This window comes from Ambystoma mexicanum, chromosome 5q (genome assembly GCF_040938575.1).
Source record: "Ambystoma mexicanum isolate Mex_15411 chromosome 5q, UKY_AmexF1_1, whole genome shotgun sequence".
Taxonomy (NCBI): domain Eukaryota; kingdom Metazoa; phylum Chordata; class Amphibia; order Caudata; family Ambystomatidae; genus Ambystoma; species Ambystoma mexicanum.
In genome coordinates this window covers 849,054,690-849,075,666 of record NC_090933.1, presented here as the reverse complement: position 1 = coordinate 849,075,666, position 20,977 = coordinate 849,054,690, and the positions used below count along the sequence as shown (strand labels likewise).

At 47.6% G+C, this 20,977-nt stretch overlaps 1 protein-coding gene across 3 annotated transcripts in view; it reads right to left on the bottom strand.

The window, feature by feature from the left end:
* C5QH8orf88 (chromosome 5q C8orf88 homolog) overlaps window positions 1–20,977 on the bottom strand; it is a 1,871,959-nt gene that overhangs the window by 839,822 nt on the left and 1,011,160 nt on the right. For all 3 annotated transcript variants that reach the window (XM_069622341.1, XM_069622340.1, XM_069622339.1), the window contains exon 3: window positions 392–471. In XM_069622341.1, the coding sequence (XP_069478442.1) occupies window positions 392–471 (80 nt within the window). The remainder of the gene's footprint in view (window positions 1–391; window positions 472–20,977) is intronic.

The window sequence follows — 20,977 nt, the reverse complement described above, 5'->3', positions numbered from 1 at the left end:
CTGGGAACATGCAACTATTGTCTTTAGTGATAGACAGAGGCCCAAAATCGAACTGAATGCATTTCAAAGTAGAATGCATTATACACAAATGTATTCATGGCTTTGCATCAACCTACTGTGCCTGAGGGATAAAGTCAAAGTCTATAAGCCCCTATGCAACCTGTGCTTCACCTCCCATTCTGTGTTTGCCCCAAAACTATGGAAGATGCGTATCCTATCCTGCTCAAACTCCTGCATATCAAACAACGGCTAAGGAGTCAGTAAAACCTATACAGAAGATGCTGCAGTGTTTAGAAATGATACAACTTGTGGTTTGTGCTCTAAACATTCCACATATGAACGAAAACCCAAATAAATAAAACAAGGAATATATTAAATCAGAAATACAAACCCAGTTGGTTTTGTTGGGTAAACTCAGTGGACTGCTGCATGGTAATTCGGCAGAATAATTCACAGTAAAGGTAGATGTTGCTGAAAAAGAAAATATTTCTATTTTGAAACAGCCAAGGTCAACACAAACTACGAAATATGTGAAGACATAGCAAACAGAAATGAAAACTTAATATCATTAAAGTGAAAGAAACCCAATAGCAGAGCTCCTTTAATCCTGCCAAATAATAAAAAGCATTGGTAGGTCTAGCATTGTAAATGTATGTGATGTATTCTATGGAACATAGTAATGTACTGGTGAAGAGTGGGTGGATGCATGGTGTGTGATCTGTTTGTGTGTGTGTGTTTCTGTGTTTGTTTAGGCTTGTGGGTTTGTTGAAGTTTGTGTGAGCATGATTTGTGGGTGGGTGGTTGTATGAATGCTGCATGCATCGTTTAAGTGTTCTTTATATAAAGGGGTGTATCAGTGTACCCATTGCACCATAATCATGTACCATCAAATGATCGGGTACTAATCGCACATGCCAGGTGGTACCCTCCTATAGGCAGATATGCCCACTATTTACAAGGTATTTCCTTCATACTGTGATGAAGGGATCAGCAGCACACACAGGGCATCCGTTCAACATATTTTCATTGTTATAAATAAACAGGGCAAGAGAAACTCCTATAAAGGTCTAGGGAAATCATTCTTGAATTAAAAATAAACTACTAAAAGTATGGAACAACTCAATGTTATAAAGGAAACTATTTATGGGACAGTGTCCCCTTGTATTACTTTCTATATGCTACACAATTGCCAGATTGATCAACTTTTGTATTGCTTGGTGACAGTCTCAGACTTTAGCGCCCAGCCACATCAATTCTTCTATCGGTGCGTGAGATATGAGCGCTCAGCTGCTTCTTTACTTTATTCTAAGACTTTATGATCCTTGCCTATCCAATCAACACATACTCAACCATCCCTTTCCTAAGGGCCCATGTAAGGTTCAGATATTATGCCCCTCAAGACGTGGGTCACTCTTCTGGACATATGATACCTATTGCTTAGGGTTCGATAATAGCTTTTACACACTTCTAGCAGCAGGTATGTCTTCCCCCTTGTGAAGGGTATTGCCAGGATGTGTTTGTAGAACACGCAATTCACACTTCTTCCGGTGCCAAGATGTATTCTAAGTTCTTTCAGTGTCTGTTATCATCCCTGGAACGTAGACCACAACAGGCTTTCTCCTTCCGTGTATCTGGCCCCTGCCAGTGCCGAGATATAGACCTCAATAGGCACTTTGACTTCTCTCTGTCTCCTCTAATGTGGGTATCTGCCCATGCTAGAACAAGAACTCTCAGTGGCCATTGTGCACTCCCTTATTCCCAGATCTGATCCCTGCCAGGGCCTGAGATGTAGCGCTTAGCAGGCTCTGGGTGTTCTCTCTTTCTCTGAGTCTTGCCCCTGCCACTCTCTAAGATACAGCTTCAGTAGGCACTTTGCTTTCTCTCCTCCTTCTCTGGGTCTGGTCTCTACCAGTGTCTGAGAAATAGCCCTCAGCAGGCTTGGGCATTTCTCAGTCCCTGTTCCTGGGTGTAGCTTTTCTTTGAAGTATAAGATCCCATCAGGCTTAAAGTGTTTTCTCCCCAAAATCCCCTTCTGACTTTTCTTATGGCCTGGTTCTCTCTCAGGCTCTTGCCTGGAAGGCACTGGCCCAGATTGGAACACTCCCACAGGACTTGACGTCCATTTATAGGGTAAATGATTACTCTTATTGACCAATCTATAGCTTAACAGTTTGTTCTCTGCCCATCTTCCGAACCTTGCCCCTGGCCGATTATGAACCATCATATTTAACTGGTACTCCCACAAGGTGTTTCCACTTATTTAGTAAAGATTCCCCTGTGTCTTTCATTGTGCATTCCCTGGATGGATGGATTGATTAATGAGGTATCCCGCTGCAGCAACCAAAGGCTTAAATGTAGGGTGTACCAAATAAGCATTCAAACTTATTCTGTCAAATATTTAGCTGAAGTCGACCATGAAGCAGAATAGTTGATTTGTTTAATACATTGTGCTCCTAACTTGAAACACACACTTTAAAAAACATGGAAGCACTATTTTAAATGCGTTTCCGCGTTTCAGTTATTTCTCTTCATTTTCAACAAAAGTTCATTCGTATTGAAAGAATACAAGCCAGAAAGCAATAAACTAACAAAAAAACATGTACTGCAACGTCAATGGATGTTTTTTTTTTTAGTATTATTCTTTATTCACTGCATCCATGTCCAGAAGGTAAACGATGCATATCACGAATGGGTGGATACTGCCCGTTTACTGTTTGATGAGCATATGAAAGCCAAGCATGAGTTTCACTCGGAGCCATATCCATTCACACTACAAACCTTCTCACGGTTACAGTAATATTTGAAGTTACGCACATGAGGTAAGGAAGGATGCTGGGGAGAAAAGATGCAGTTATTGCCGCAGGTTCATACCTTGAAGGGGCATGGAAATGTATACAAATACCTGGTAAATACTGACTTGTTTATACATACATTTTATTAGAATTATTTTTATGTGAAATGTTGAAGCAATTCTATTAACACGCAGCTTTGTATACTGGGCACAGATTTTAGGATCGTTCTTTCAAACTTGTAATCTTGCACACAAATGTTAACCTTCGTACATGAATATCTTGGTATAACCAGTAAAATAACTGAACTGATTTGTACAATGCACCGTTATGGAGTGTTGTTTTTATGCTATGATGCCTTTATAGATCTTCTCTGAATAAAGCTATGATGATGATTTATTCAATGTTTTAACAAACACCTCGTGAATATATTGTGCTGACAAGCACCTGTACATAATACTACACAAGCATGTGCATTGTCAGTGTATTAGTATTAACACACATCCAAAACATATGAACATCACAAATAGATAATAAAAATAACATTGTTAGGATAAACATCTCAATCAACAGTTCCCAAGAGCTTAAACTTATTGCTGTTATCACTATTGGAAGGCCTAAATATTAGTCTTATCACGTATTGTTATAGCATGTTAAAATGTTCTGTTTCACATTTATAGCCGTATGATATGCATGTTGAAGTCTTATATACTAGCATTGTTGCCCTGCTCTGTATTTCGCGCATTACACAAGTACATACTGAACAGTTCCAATATAGCTTTGGGTCTGCAATTACAATTAAACATTTTACAGTGATCAGCTTGCAAATTGCGTATGTGAATCATGTCTTTCAGCCAGTCACTTCGCAATGGAGGCAGGCGTTGCATCCATTGCAATACAAGTCAATTGGCCTCATCACGAGTTCGGCGGTAACCTGGCGGTATTACCGCTGGGGTTACAATCCGTGCTAATAACGTTACCGTCAACCGTTCCGGAGCTATTAGCGCCGGATCAAGAGTTGGGCGGTAACCGTAATTCCCCATTCCCCACGGACCCAATGGGGAATTTTCGGCGAATTTAGGACGTGCTAATAGCGTGGCGCTAATTGCGCCCGAAAATGTGAAGTTTCCTGGCGTGTTTACCCCCATCTTAGAGCTGGGAGTAAATGCTGCCAGTCTCGTGATTGGGCGGTTCCTTAAATGCAACAGTAATAGCGTTACCGCCGCATTTAAGGGCTACCGCCCAACTCGTGATGACCCCGAATGTATGGCCACAAGAAGGTCCATTCGGATGAATCTCATGTTGAATTGAACCTCCTCATTAAACACCCCCAGCAAATAACCAGATTGAGAAAAGGGGATTACTCTGCCAACTATTTCACCCAGGTTTTCCATAATTTCTGCCCAGAATTACCCGATTATGAAGCACGTCCATATCATATGAAAGAAATCATCCTTTTCTGTACTGCATCTAGGGCGACTGGACAATTTGCTTGCATCATACAGAGCCAGTTTAGTATGATATGATATGACATTTATAACGCGCCTATACACAAGTGTTTCAAGGCGCGACGAGGCAAGGGAGGGGGAACAAGGGAAGACAGACAACGATCTTACTAGGCCAAGTGTCATTCAGATCGTGCAAGTGCGTGAGAGGGGGGAAAGGGAAAAGTGCAAGGGGGAGGGGAGAGGGGAAGTGCAGAGATTTCAGTCCTGGAGAGATACGATCCCTGGGCTTGAGGCCAAGGACAAGTCTCGCAGTCTTGTTTTGGATAAATTGCAGAGGGCGGAGAGTAGAGGCAGGCAGTTTTAGATAGAGGCTGTTACAGTAGTCCAGCTTAGAGAGAACCAGGGCTCTGGAGACGGTGAGCTTCTGGGGGAAGGAGAGGAAAGGGAGAATACCTCTGAGGAGGTGCAGCTGGTAGTGTGACTTCTTAGAGACGTCAGAGATGTGAGGAGAGAAGTAGAGTGTGGAGTCGAAGATGACCCCGAGGTTTTTAGCCTTGCAGGTGGGGGCAGGAAGAGGGCCAAGAGAGGCCGGCCAGAGAGCAACAGGGAAAGAGGGAGTGGGTGTGCCGATGAGTAGAATCTCAGTCTTACTGGCATTAAGGCAGAGGTCATTTGCGGCACACCACTCCTGGATAGCAGACAGACATTCAGAGATGAGACAGGGAGAGGAGGAGGCCGAGGGTAGCCTGAAAATGAGCTGGGTATCATCCGCATAACACTGAAAATTGGGGCAGAGAGCAGCGATGCGGTGGGCCAAGAGTGCCAGGTATTGGTTATACAGCCAGGGGGAGAGGTTAGATCCCTGGGGGACACCACAGGTAGAGAAAAAGATCTCGGAGAGGAAGGACCCAAGTTGGACCTGGGAGGGTTGGTCGGAGAGGAAAGAAGTCAGCCACGCCAGAGCCTGACCAGTGATACCCAGATTATCACGGAGACTGTTGAGCAGGATGCCATGGTTAACAGTGTAGTAGGGGTATAGTATAGTCTGTGTACACATTTGAAGTGTATTAGGGATCATCAAGAGGTGAGAGATATATATCCAGTCATGCCACAGATATCCTTCCACTTTCTTTGAGGGTCATTATGATTTGGGCATATACCGCCACATTATTGCACCGCCCAACTATGAGTTGGGTGGAAAGTTGGAGGATTCACCTCCAGCTATGAGCTGGAAGTAAATCCATCGACTTTCTGCCCATTTTTGGCAGAATTACTGCTGCAGTAATGCCGCTGAAAAGGCCCTATTGAGCCCTATGGACTATAAAAAATGGGGACTTACTCCGCCTCTGCCACTTGTAATCCAGCGGTAATACCACAAGGAAAATAGCGGCTATAACAGTAATTCCATTGGGTGCAATGCAGCGGATTTACCGCTGCAATACCGGCCAACTCGTAATGACCCCTGTGAGAAGCCTAGTGCTGCCCCCATGCCTAGTGCTGCCCCCATGCCAAATGCTGATATTGTTGACACTGTTGATACTGCTGCCCTTATACCCAATGTTGATTCTGCACTGCCTGCTATGCCTAGTGCTGCCCCCATGCCCAGTGCTGCCCCCATGCCTAGTGCTGCCCCCATGCCAAATGCTGATATTGTTGACACTGTTGATACTGCTGCCCTTATGCCCAATATTGTTTCTGCATTGCCTGTTATGCCTAGTGTTGCCACCATGACCAAGTCCAAAATCATATTACCCCCAATCCCTGACCCACCCACTACGCCCCCCAGACCACCCACTTCCATCACACCTCCAATGGTCCACACCCTCAGTTGCGCCCTGCTCAACGCTCGCTCCGTACCTGCCCACGCCCTCGACATCAACGACCTGATCGACAAGGACAATCTTGACCTCCTATTCCTTACAGAAACCTGGCTCAATGAAAGTTCAGGCCCGGCACTATCTCTGGCTATTCCGCCTGGGTACTCCATATTCAGGAAGGACCGCACCTCTCAGAGAGGTGGTGGCGTGGCCCTCATCGCTAGGGAAACCTTTGCATTAGGGAAGTGGCAGGGCAACTTGACCACAATAGTGACTACCTCCCACTCAAAATTAATGTTTCTCCTAACTGCACCATAACCGTGCACATTGTCTACAGACCTCCGGGTCCTTGCACTGACTTCCATGACACCCTCATTTTCGCACTGTCCAATAGCATCAAAAAGACTTCCCAGGTCATACTCTTGGGCGACTTCAACCTGGGGCTCAATGACCCTAAAGACCCCCATGCCAAAACCCTCAAGAATGCCCTATCCACCCTGGGCTTTGTGCAATCTATTTCTGACTCAAATCAAAGGGCGCACCCTCGACTGGATCAGTCAACATAGCTGCTCACTACTTGTCACGGAAAACACGCCCATCCCATGGTCTGACCACCATTACATCCAATTCAACCTTTGCACCAAAAAAGAGACCAACTCAACTCCCGCCCGTGCCCAGCTACTCTCGCCAGGAGCTCCCGCCAGCTCACAGTCGAGAATTTAGCACCCTACCTCCGCAACCCGGCCTTGCAGGCCCCATTCTCCAACAACCCAGAAACCCTAGCCAACACATTCAAAGAAGTCATCACGCAAGCAGTTGACGCCGTTGCGCCACTGACCCTCAAAAAAGCCAAGAAAACCAAACACGCTAATTCATGGTTTTCCAAAGAACTCCTTGAACAATGTGCGCAGAAGAGGACTGCCCTCTCCACCTGGAAAGCTAACCCATCTGAAACCACCAAAAATGTGTTCAAAGCCATCTCTAAATCCTACAAAACCAACATCACCCTAGTTAAAGCTGCCTCCTTCAACGCTAGGATCTATGACGCCAAATCGGGGTCAAAGGAAATCTTCACCATATTCAGGGAACTGGAAAAACCATCCTCTCCTCCTCCCGCTCTCATCAAAGATGACAACTGGTGCAATAGCATTCAATCCGCAATGCTAGACAAGCATAACACTCTTCAAACTAAAATTTGTGGCCACCAAAAAGCCCTTTCCCGCCTCATAGCTAACCTGCATAGCCAACCCACCATACCCTCCACCACTAATCCTTCTCCATCTTTTGACTTCAAAGATATTACTGAGCACGAGGTCATCGCCCTGCTCAGGTCCATCAAACCTTCCAACTGTAAGGGAGATGCTTGTCCAGCTAGTCTCATTAAAGACTCAGCACAGATCCTAGCTCCATTCCTTACAGCATTCATTAATTCATCCTTCCAGTCTGGCCACGTTCCAACTGGACTTAAGGAGGCCTGGGTACGCCCACTCCTCAAAAAACCCTCGCTGGACCCAACGATCCCGGGGAACTATCGACCTATCACCACTGTACCCTTCCTGCTGAAAATTCTGGACAAAGCAGCTTACCCGCAAGTCCAAAAGTTCCTTGAAGAAAACCGTCTCCTCGGCCTGCGGCAATCTGGCTTCCGCCCATGACACGGTACCGAAACGGCTCTCTTGGACTTAAAGAACCAAATGGACGATCTAAGAGACGCAGGGAAACCTGCTCTCCTTCTGCTCCTGGATCTATCCGCCGCCTTTGACCTGGTGGACCACAACACCTTGTTCCACCATCTAGCTATCTAGCTACCCAAGCTAACTTTTCCCCCAAAGCTTGCGAATGGATTACCTCCTTCCTCCAAGAAAGGGCCATGAAAGTCTTCTCTGACTCAGCCTGTGCCACCCCTAGCCACATCACCTGCGGTGTGCCTCAGGGCTCATGTATCACGCCCACGCTATACAACCTCTTCACGAGGCCCCTGTTCAGCATCCTTGACTCCCTGGGCATCTCGTATACAAACTATGCGGATGGCACCCAGGTCCTCATCCCACTCACAGGCGACTACCTGGCGGATACTAAAACACTTACCACCATCTACTCCACTATCCAATCATGGATGGCAGATAACTGGCTATGCCTCAATAGTGAAAAAACCGAACTCCTCCTCATAGGAGCACCTTCCACGCTGGGGAACCTTGGTGAACAGTACGCTTCCTTCACTATTGACAACATTCCCATCAAGGTCTCCAATCACGTGAAGACACTCGGAGTCTACTTAGACTCCGACCTGTCAATGGATAGACAGGTCAATGCCATTGCCTCCTCCTCAGCCTATTACTCTAAAGTCCTCAACGCTGCCAGACCTTTCCTGTCATGCCAGAATTGCCTCACCATTGCTAGGGCAATAATTGGATCTAGGCTGGACTACTGTAATGCCCTACTCGTTGGGACCTCCAATAAGAACCTGGCCAAACTTCAGCTAGTTCAAAATAATGCACTGAGGGCGGCCCAGTACACAACCTGCACAGTGTGAATAAAGAGCGCACAAACACAATCATGAATGTCCTTGCATGTAATTTGTTCAACGATTTGACTACACCTCCCTCCCCACCCAACACCAACGCCCCAGCACACTATCCCCCCTCCCCGCAGCCACCACCAACACCCCAGCACACTATCTCCCCTCCTCCCACCCACAACCGTGTCTATAGCAAGGCCACTCAGGCCAACAATAGTCATGCCATTCATGATGGCTGTGCCCTCTTCTCCCAACCCTCTGCATCGGGTAGCGTGAGCGCAGCTGGCGCAGGGACCTCTGCCTAGGGTTGCTCTGTTGTGATTCCTCTGTGGGAGTGGTGAAGGTAGATGGTATAGAAGTTGCCACCTGCAGCTGGTGGCAATGGACAGCATTGTCCACCCTCAACTGCTTGGCTAGGGCAGAGACGCCCTTGCACATCCTCCTTGTGGCCACTTGGATGGCCTCACTGATCACCTGCATATGCTGGTTGTGCGCAGTGGCAATATTTGCCATCTGACGCTGGTGTTCCTACATCTCACTGAGGCACTCCATGACTAGGGCCAGGCCAGCCGTCGGCTGGGGTGGTGGGGCGGGGTGGCATGTCGCCTGGTGGGGCTGGCAACTGGGGAGCCATAGGAGCTTGTGCCAATGTCTGGTTGTGGGGTACGTGCGCACTGCCGGAGTGCTTGGCCCAGTGGCCTTGGGGTGCGCTCAATTGCCTGAACTGGGCTCCCAGGCATGTTGGGTGATGGGAGAGCGGTGACCATGGCCAGGTGTCGGGCCACTGCTGCAAGCTGCCCGTCACTGCTGCTACTGCTTGCCCCTAGTCCCTCCTGTGTGTTGGCTGTTGGGCTGTGTCCTCCCTGGCAGCATGTTCTCCCACACTGTCATCCTCACCGTGAACATGTGTGCACCTGGCGGGCTGGGGTTCTGGAGTGGATTAGACCCTGCTGCAGTGAGATGTGGTGAGGGGCGTCTTGCGCCTCGGGTAGATGTGCATCTCCTTTGCGGTGGGGGGAGCGGGTTCTGGTGGTGGTGCGGGAGGTTGGACGTGTAGATGGAAATCCCGGACATCTGGGCCAGGCCAAAACTCAGGCTCACCCAGCCAGAAAATTCTACTGGCTAGGGATACATGTCAACGCTAAAAATGTAATTCAGACCTGTGAAATATGTCAGCGTACCAGCACTGATTTACCACCACCAGCCCCTTTAAATCCATTACCCATCATCAAAGTACCATTCTCGAGGATCGGGAGGAATATTATTAGGCCCCTTGAAAAATCTAAATTGGGCAATAAATACATGCTAGTAATACATGATTATGCCACCCGATACCCTGAGGCAATTCCCCTACACAATAATACCACCCAGCAGATACTAAAACATTTGCTCCCCTTCCCCCGGGTGGGCTTTCCTAAAGAAATCTTAACTGACCATTTCCACTGTTTCCCTGTGAGGAGAAGTCTGCTGCCTGCCTGTCCGTGCTGCAACCACATTAACCCCATTCCAGCGCAGAGGGCGGTGCGGAAATCGAGTGGGGAGGAAAGTAGTCTCTTGTGGTCCTTTCCTGAGTTTTCTTTCCATTTCCAATGTTTTCCTGTGAGGAGGAGCCTGCTGCCTACCTGTCCGTGCTGCAACTACATCAACCCCATTCCAGCGCAGAGCGTGGCGCGGGAAGCAAGTGGGGAGTAAAGTGGTCTCTTGTGGTCCTTTCCTGAGTTTTTTTTCCATTTCCACTGTTTCCCTGTGAGGAGGAGCCTGCTGCCTGCCTATCCATGCTGCAACTACATTAACCCCATTCCAACGCGGGCGTGGCGCAGGAAGCAAGTTGGAGGGAAAGTGGTCTCTTGTGGTCTGTTGGAGTCGTGAGAGACAGGAGAGTACTGTGAAAACTGTGACTGCAACTCCCAGTAAGCAAGCCCATTCAGTGTCTTTGGAGTGCCCAGAATATATTGCGACAGAGGCCCCCAGTGGAAAAAGGCAGCAGGTTTTGCCTGAGTTGTTCGAGTTGCCTGTTGCTCGCACTGTCTCTCCAAGCCCTGCACGTCCGATCATGATGAGGCAATTTAGTTGGCGAAATAGACAGGTAATACACAGGTAAGACCGCTTTGGCTAAGTTGGGTTTCTGCTAGCTCGGCACCCTCGGAACACATCCCTGCTGCTGGGCCGCTTGGTTGCTGGGCTCAACAGGACACAAACTGTGTGTCCAGATATTATTTGGAACCCATTTGGAACTGAAAAAGTCTGGAGCCTGGAGCTTGGGAAACTGGTCTCTGTCCCCTGTCCACTGCCCACTCGCATTTCACTCCCCAACACATGTTCTGGTCCTGGGTCTGGGCATCGATTCTTGGACCTTTGGACTCTTGGACTTGAAGTGGCCCACGGGGTGGGAGACAGACTAAGGCAGCCCTTTACGCCAGTCGGGCGTACCCTGGGCGCTTAGTTTTGACCAGCTTTGCACTGTGCCTTTGAATGATATTTGGCTAATTTTTTTTAACACTCAATGTTTTTTAACAATTATTATTATGTTTTTAAACACATGCACTTTTGTAAGGGAGATTGGCCCTCATTACGACCCTGGCGGAGATCATGGTGCAATATGCACCATGGAGCATGGCGGAAAGCTGCCAATACCGCCATGGGGGTTGGCGGATTCACCGCCCCATTCCGACCTTGGCGGGGCGGTAAATCCCCAATCCCCATTTTACCCTTCCCCATTCCCATTCTTGCCCCATAGGGTATAATGGGAGTGGGGAAGGCGTTAATTACGCCACCGTAAATTACGGTGGCGTAATTAACATCAAGGTCCCGTAGCGCCATGGATTTCTCCGCCCGGAAAAAGCAGGCGGAAAAAGGCTCCATGGCGCTACGGGAACTCGTAGTAGGGCGGAAGGGTCCGCCACGAATACCGCTGGCGTAAACCCACTCCGCCAGGGTCGTAATGAGGGCCATTGTAATCTGTTTCTTATGAACTCCAGGAATTTTATGAATTTTTATCTTCTTGAATTTATATTCGGCCACTGTCATCCCGTTCCCATTGTTTAAAAAAATATATAATTTAAACACTTTTTATTTTCAATATAATCCAACAACATACAGACATCACATCATAATGTCTCTCTAACCTTTCGAGCCTGTCGTCACCACCTCTTCAACATCTGCAAGATCCGCTCCTCTCTCTCATTCAATGCTTCCAAACTCCTAATCTCCTCCCTTATTTTCTCCCGCCTCTTCTACTGCTCCTCTCTCCTCTTTGGACTCCCTGTCTCTCACCTAACTCCCCTAAAATCCATCTACCGCTCCTCTATTCGTAGTCTATATCTCCTCGGCCCTCGACACTCCATTTCTGCGTCTCTCTCTCAACTTAACTGGCTTCCCTTCCTCTTACAACTGAAATTTCAATTCCTCTGTCTTGTCTACAAATCTCTCCATGACCTGCCCCCCCCACCTTTCTTCCCTCCTCTCTATTTACTCACCCTCCTGCTCTCTCCGCTCAGCAGACCTCTACCTCCTCACTGTACCCCCAGCCCCATGTGCCTCCTCACGCTTCCGCTCCTTCCAACTATTGGCCCCCCTACACTGGAACTCCCTTCCGCTCTCCATCCGCTCCACCCCCACCTACTCATCCTTCCGCTCTTCCCTGAAAGCCCTTCTTCTTCACTCCCCCCCCGACTCCCCTTCCCTTCCCTACCCTTCCCTACCCCTCTCCCCTTCTAACCCTTCCCTCCCTCCTTCCCCTCCCTCCTCCCCCTTCCTAATGACCTTAAATGTGTTACTGATAACTCTCAGGGCATTGAGGACCCTGGATCACTCCCACTTCCCTTCCCCTCCCCCTGCCCCCTCCCTTCCACTCCCTGACCACAAAACAGACTCTGTAACCCCCATCACCTACTCCCACTCTCCCCCTTCTCCTTGTAAATTGTTCTACATGTTGTTCTATGACTTGTTTCATGATTGTAAATATGCTTCTCCCACTCTTGTACCTGTTGTTATATTGTAAAGCGCTTTGGCTTAAAGCGCTATATAAATTCCATAAACATAATATACGCCACAGAACAGTACCGTCATTGTATGTTTGTCCCCCAATCACCCCCCAAATGCCCCCTCCCCAACCCCGGCCTACCTAACCACACATAGTTCCACCACTTCTTGACCAAACTCCACTGACTTGCTTGTCTGTCGTTCATGTTACAGAACTATGCACCGATTCCCTTATTTCCAACGTGGAGGTGACCAACTCCTCAATCAACTGCCTCCAAGCTTCCACCCCTCCCTCCCCCTGATCCTCAGTCCTGTCCACTGCTTCTTGCCATACCATAGTTTCTGCATTTGCCCATTTTGCCTTCCACCCCATCGCTATTCGGCACTTTGCTAGTATGTATGCTAGATCTTTGAGTTTGCTTATATGCTTGGCCCTTTTGGGTCTTGCAAAGCCCCCCAGTAAACACACCAGGGGCGGATCCAATATCCAGGATATCTTCTTTTGCTAATGTTTGAGCCACCTCCCCCCAAAATCTGCCCACTTCTATACAGGACCAGAACATATGAATCAAATCCGCATTCACCTCTCCGCATTTCGGGCAAGTTTGTATCGCTGCTCGGTTGAATTTTGCTATTCTTCTCGGGGTTAAATACGCTCTGTGGGTTTTCAACAATTGTACCTGCTGGAGCCTAGAGTTCCTAGACACCTTCTTGTGGTACAACATAGCTCTATTCCACATTGTCTCTGACATTGCCTCTCCCAGATCTGTTTCCCACTGTTGCCTCATCTGTCCCAACTCTTTCGCCACCTTGGACATTAGCATCTCATATATCCTCAAAACTTCATGACCACCCTCTGACACATCTTCCAATGACTATCGTATAATCTGGTTGCAATTCCGCTTCAGTTCCTGGTCACCTGCTTCGAGACCTCATAGCAGACAGAAGTGCGCCAGGTGTTGACCTGGGTGCACTCCGCCCTCCACCACCAAAACCCCAAAGTGTTTGGGAACCCCTCCGTTGACCAAGTCTCCAACCGTCACTACCCCGTTAGGTTCCCAGTACTTCCTTACAATCAACCTTAACTGATCACTCACACCTTCCAATGCCACGACCGGGACCTGCAGGGAATATGGTACGACATCCCCTATCAGTTGACAGGCTCTACGGCACATTACCCACCCCAATCTTTTCAATCTTGGGAAGCGGACTGTGCAGTTTACCATACATATAATTTCCTTCAAGTAAAACCTCTCTCCTGTTTGTAATAATCGTGACTCGTGTATTTGCTCATCAGACAGCCACTTGGCCACAAATTGCAACTGGCTAGCGACAAAATACACCTCAAAATTGGGCAGCTTTATCCCCCTAGGTCGTATGTGTTCTGGAGTTTCCAAAGTGCTATCCTACATCTAGAATTACACCACAGAAAGTCTCTACATATGCTGTACAATTTAATGAAGAACTGTCTCGGTATCGCAAACGTGAAGGAGTCTTGGAAGCACCACCATTTTCAGCAACGTCGCCCTTCCCATCATAGATAATGGAAATCTTGCCCAAAAGGATATGGACTTTTCGATCGTAATCTTGCCCAAAAGGATATGGGCTTTTCGATCCCATGTAGTGCTTTTACTGTGTTATGTGTATGCTCCAACTGAGGGTCATGGTAAATGTTCACTTCAAGATAGCGAAACATGTCTAATTCCCATTTAATTGGCAGCACTGGTAGCTTATGCATCGGCTTCCCGACGTATTCCCCTAACAGGAACAGAATCGTTTTTTGCGGATTAATCGTTATACCCAATAGAGCAGCGTAGCGTTCCATCACGTCTAAGATAAACTGCAAATTGGTCTCAAGTTGTTGTAGGTAAAGTAACATATCATCTGCATACAATTATATTAAATGCTGTCCTTCTGGCGTTGCTATCCCTGCCCCTTCATATTCATCTCGTAGGTAGACAGCGAGCGGTTCCAGCGCCAATGTAAACAGCATCGGAGACCACAGACACCCTTGTCTTGTACCTTTACTTGTACTGAAATTATCGTACCTGTTTTCACCCTAGCTATTGGTTCACTGTATAGCAGTTCCACCCATTTAATATATGTTGGTCCCATACCAAACTCTTCCAACACCGTCAGCAGCCATGGCCATCTGACTGAGTCACTCGCCTTGACTGCTCCTAGTGACGCCACCACTAGCTGTCTCATATCTCCCAGAGTGCTATCTATCACATGATGCAGTCTACGCAAATTACCAGTTATATTCCTATGTGGGACGTATCCTGCCTGATCTGAATGTATGAGTTTGGCTATAACCGTTCTGAGTGTGAGTGCCATACCCGCTGTAAGCATCTTCCAGTCTTGATTTAGTAACGAGAGGGGTCTATACGAGCCACAGTCAGTTTCTGGTTTCAGGAGGGGGACCATTACCGATTCCCTCAAAGATCCAGGGAGTCTGCCCATTTCCAACGCTTCGTTAAGCATATCGGTCTTATATTCTTTATAAAATTCGCTAGGAAGCCCATCTGCCCCTGGTACTTTACCCATCGGCAGCTCTTTAATCACATATTCCAATTCCTCCATTGTAATGGGAACCTCCAACCTCTCTCGTTCTTCTGCGCTCAACTTGGTCAGTCTAATCTCATACAGTGTATCTCGTATTTCCACTACATTGCAACCTGAGGTCTCCTCGTATAACTTCTTATAATATTCATAAAAGCATCCATTCACCCCCTCCTGTGTCTCCTGCAACTCTCCATTGCTCCCAGATACCGCTCTTATCGGTTCCCGTTTATTCTCACTCATATAAAGCCAGGATAACAGGCACCCCGGCTTGTCTCCCTCAGCGTGTTGTCTCTCAATATATCTCCTGTAGCTTAAATTGCTCAACCTATCCCAGTGTTTCCGACATTCCTGCTGCAAATGCGTCATTTCCCGCGCCTCATCCAAAGACCTGACCCCTGTTTGCGCTATAGTTTCCAGTTTATCGTCTGCACCACGCAAATCCCTTAATGTTACATCCTGCATTCCTTTGGACAGCGACATGGCTGCTCCACTCATCACTACTTTGAAAGCCTCCCACAGTGTACCCGCTGACTTGACACTACCTGTGTTATGGTGAAAGTACTCTTTCGCTCCTTTCCTTAGATGGTCCCGAAACCCAGTGTCGCTGAGTGCCTCAGCTCTGAACCTCCATGTAGGAATCCTGGCCCATGGGGAGAGTTTGTCACGTAGCAAACATAGATGTGTGGTCCGATTGGACCCTTGCTTTATATTCCGCACCTACAAACTCCCCTCACAGTTCGCCGCCCACCATCACATAGTCCAGCCTTGTGTAAAGATTTGTAGGGGCATTATAGTGAGAGTACCCCCGGTCTTGCCCATGCATCCTTCTCCACACATCCTCTAACTTGAAGGTGTGTAGCAGTGCATTCAAGGGTTTCGCTGCGGGGGTCGAGTGCCCAAATTTCCCATCTGACCTATCTAATAATAGGTTCAGCGTACAGTTAAAATCTCCACACCATAGTAACACCCCATCCCTGTACTAACCTTTCTTCGCATACAAAGACCGGAAATAAGCTGCTGTGCTCCCCTACCCTCCCATCCCATCCCCAAACTGTCCCAAACATTTGCCCAGCTACTTGTACGTAGCTGAGGCATTCCCACATCTCGCTCCGGCACCGGCTCTGCTGCCGGCACTTGGAGTGCAGCGGGCGGACACTACACTACCAGTACTAGTACCCAAAAAAAACGAATCTACTGGGGTGATAGCGTGCTCCTGGCTTCGTCTATATCTAGACGACCCTGGTGCTCCTGCTCATCATTCATTACTATGTTCCAATTTAACTCCAAAATTATTTGTATACCCATTACCCAATAGTCTCCAAGCATTTCAAATATACATTATGCGGGCAACATCGGTTCACTTAACACCTCCATTCTTCGTGGATCGTTTGTTACTATGTTACAATTTAACCCCAACATTAACAGTGTACTCATTATCAATAGTCTCTAAGCAACACAAATATACATTATGCCGCCTACGTGGGTTCACTTATCACTTCCATTCTTCTTGGGTTCATCCGTTTCTGACGGAAAGTTCAACGCATCCATCTAGTCACCTCTTCTGGGGTCTCGAAAAAGACAGCACGGTCCTTATGTATGACCTTCAGTTTTGCTGGGTAGAGTAGCATATACTTGAGATTAGCTGCACGTAGTCTCCTTTTGAAAGACAAATAGTGCAGTCTCTGCCTTTGCACCAGAAACGTGTAATCCGGGTATGCCGTGATGGTCGCCGATGCTCTGCTGATCGTACTTCCTTTTTGAAAATGTTCCAGGATCTTCTCCCTGTCTTTATAGTTCAATATTTTGGCGATAACTGGTCGAGGTGGTGCTCCTGCTGGCGGTCGTCATAGCCCTATGGGCTCTTTCGACTGTGAATCCTTGGGTAAGTGATCCCGTACCAATCTCCTGTAACAACATATTTTTATGAAATTAGTCGGGTCTGAACCTTCCTCTCCCTCCGGGAGTCCAACAATGCGTACGTTGTTCCTGCGTGTCCTTCCTTCTGCCTCCTCCACTCTGTTTTCCAAATTTTGGACTTGCTGCCGCAGCTTGGAAACTTCCTGTGAGTTGGTGGTGCAATTGTCTGTGTTGGCTTTCACATCTTTTTCAAGCACACTAGTACGCTCCGCCAATGCTCTAACATCTTGCCTCAGGAGATTAACGTCAACACTAACAGCGTCAATTTTGAATTCCAAGGATGTTTTCAACTCTGCCATGGCTTCCAGTAAGTGTTGGTCTCTCCGTCTGGGATCTTCCGCATTTTGACCCTCTTGCCCCGTTGTTTGCACGTTGTCTGTGCCGGTTTTGCGAAATTATCCATAGAGGATGGTTTCCCCTTAGACTTATTGGGCTTGGACGCCATGGTATATCCCAACACTGTGATTTTCCTTCTCGTCGGGAGTGGTGCTGTGTGCCCCCGACTCATGTCTTAGCGACGTTGTATCCCCAGGGCGGCCTCCGTATCTTCCACACGTGCATCCTCCTTCTTTTCACCCGTTTGGCTCGGAGATGCCGTTTCCGCCAACTAGTTTTCCCAAGGACTTCTCCTAGCGGGAGCTATCTGCGAGCCTCACTTATCTAGATTCCTTTTCTGATCATCACCACCATTAGTCACCTGCATACACTCTTCACCTCTAGCACCACTGCCCCTGTGTGCGCTGACTTTCTTCGTTCCATGCTCTCACTCCTCCTGATGTTTACCAATCCTGTGCATTAGCACCTTGTTGCATATGGGCATCTCACGATGGTACTCAGTGCAGCCCACTGGGTCTTTTTTCACCATGGCTGTGCGGTACCGGATCCGTGTTTGTTTGGGCTGCTTATGCGCCAGGGGGGTAAGGTTCCGGTCTCAGTACAGCCTTTCCCCACCGTCACTGCACCTATGGCCTGCTGCACCCCTTATATGTGTTCCTTTCCACCCGAAATGAGCTATAACCAGCCTCTCACAAACTCCTTCACACTTGAGGTAGAGCCCAAATAGTTATGTGCGTGTTCCAGTTTCAGTTTTTGTATGCAGGTCTGAACTGGCCGCTACAATGGGCAAAGAGCAACCCTCACACTGCATAATCCGTTCTCTCTGTGTATTTCCAATGACCATACGTTTTCCACTGCAGCCCAATCCGCACCCATTCATGGGCTCAGTCAGCCGGTGTTAATCACTGTCAGCCATCCAAAAGCTCACAGTATCACTTTTTAATGTTACAAGGACCTCCGCTCATTTTATATCACCTTGTCCCGTTCGTTGCATGTCATCCTTCTCGTTGCAGGGTTACGTAGCAGCGTAGCAAAGGGCTTCACTGGTATTCTCCGAACAGCTGGCAACTGTATCTCTCTCTTATCTGTCAATTTCAGTGTTCGCGTTCCATTCATAACATTCCGCTACACGCAGCAATCCACGTTCCGGACAATTCACCTCCACTTTCACGTTTCTGGAAATACCGCATCTCAGATATCGCAGTGCTGGAGAAGCTGTTCCTACAAGTCCGCCGCCGCAGCATGTCTCATCTCCGCCAGGCAAACCATCTTGCACACCATTTATTCAGCGTTTGTGTAAGACACTTGCCACGTCTTTGCCTCCTCCTCTAGCTCGCCTTCTATCTGGGACTGTCCGTTTGATGGTCGCACTACGGCGTCTGAGCTTTTAGTACCATATGCAGCCCGAGCTGTTAAGAATCTTTACCACGTTACGAAAACGTTGACCCTCCATATCGTTCCAATGCGCCCCAGGGGCGACTGCAATCGGCGATCCTGCTCCAGCTCCTTATCTCACCAGCTCATCTCTTTGTCTCTGCCTCGATGCCATTTTATTAGCTCTGTTAGTTGCGAGCTGCTACCATTCTTACTTTAGCCCGTCGTACACAAGCCACTTTGTTTCTTCCTCTTGAGCTTTGCTTATAATGTGCTGTGGACCTTCATGTACGGCACTGCTAGAGCTAGAGTATATGTTCAATTTTGAAAAGTATTGCACTTTGGAGGGGATTTTAATGTGAAAATGGGTAATGGGATCCCAATTAAACTAGTCGACTCTTGCGAGGACAATGCATATGGGATTGTGCACCCGCAGATGATGGATGATTGGGTATGTTCTAGGGGTTTACAACTGGGCATGTGGTTAATAGAATTGGGAAAGCGCTTTCTTAATGGACGCATGGAATCAGATGTTCCTGGCAAGCCGACATTCATAAACATTTGTCCACTATTGACTACCTCTGTAATCATGTCCAACATTGAAAGTCAATATTGGATTTCAAGCTCGTACAACAAGAAGTCTTTAGTGACCATTTCCCACTGAGGCTGGCCCTTAGACAGACCTGTTCCCATCAGCCCATAGTTGTATTTCCGAAGCAGGACTTCTGCAAAGTAAATCCCCACTGCAAACGCAGAGTAAAATGGGAAAAATGCAATCCTATATCAGCCCAACATAAAGCGGTTTCAGTCAACTTACAGCATATCTTGTCCATCCTCAACCAGGATGTGGACTCCTTCTAGATTATTACCTGGTCTAAGGATTTATGCAGAGCCCTGGATGATTCCTTCCAGCATGACTTTAAACAAAGGGACAGTAGGCTGGTTAGCTGGTTTGATGAACCATGTAGGAACGCACAAAACAATTTAGATCGATAGTGCTACGGGTGAGGTTGTTAAAGCAAGGGCAGACTACAAAAGGGCAGTGGAATATAGAAAAGCGTCGCTGGAGAACAAAGCATGGGAAGATTTGTTGTTAGCCGTCTCCACAAGAGACACCAAGAAATGTTGGGAACTTGTCCCAGGAGGCCTCCCATACATAAGAGTTAAGACATACCGGGAAAATCATGTGGCAGCTAAGTCCTGGTTTGACCATTTCACATCTCTATATCAGGGCCATGCGACTAGGTATGCAGGTGGAATCCACTGTTCTTTGACACGGCTGACCCTGTAGGGGGTAGAGATGGCAGTTAACCAACAGTCTTACCATCGTGCCCTGGGACCAGATGCGGTCCCTGCAGATTTATATAAGGGTGTAATGGATCTGTGGGTCCCCTCTTGGCAGCCCGCTAAGGCATTTTTTCCACAATCTTGGAAATGCGCAATCATCCATCCCATTTTTAAAAAGGGAGAACCTGGAAGCCCTTCGGTTTACAGGCAAATTTCACTGCTGGACACCTCATTCACCGTTTTTGGCTGCGTCATACTACAACATGTTAAGGACTGGATTTCAACTATCCAAGTTCTCTCTTAAATCCAATATGGCTTTAGGTCTGGTCTAGGCACACGTGATCAAGCCCTTAACTTGTATTTGGTAGGGGCTTCCTCTGTCTTTGGCAGGGGTGGATCTATTTACTTGGCTTTTATGGACATAAGCACAGCGTTCGACAAGGTGGACAGAGCTTCTCTGTGGGGAGGTGCTTGGGTCCATGGGCTGCTAGCCGAGTTATTAAAGTTCTTACAAACAATCCACGAGGACACCAGGGCTTGTGTTCGCTTTGGGGAACAGGGCCAATGCACAGACTATTTTGAGGTTGTAATGGGAGTGCGCCAGGCTGCGTTCTTGCACCAGTTTTGTTTGCCCTGTATAAAACCCTCATAGACTCAAACACAGATTACCCTCGGGTGGGCACCAAAGCACTCCCATTATTAGCCTATGTCGGTGACATGGTTCTTATTGCTCGGACACTGCAAAGCCCATCAGAAGCATATAAATGTTTATGCCGACTTCATGACTGCCTTAAAGCTAACAGTAAATACAAGAAAGTTGGCAGTGATGGCATGTAGCTCTGGGAGAGGGAAATTAGAAAACCAAAATGTGCAGCATGGTAAGTAATGGGTCCATCATCTCCAGGGTAACCAAATTTGATTACCTGGGTATCTGTTTTCGGAAAA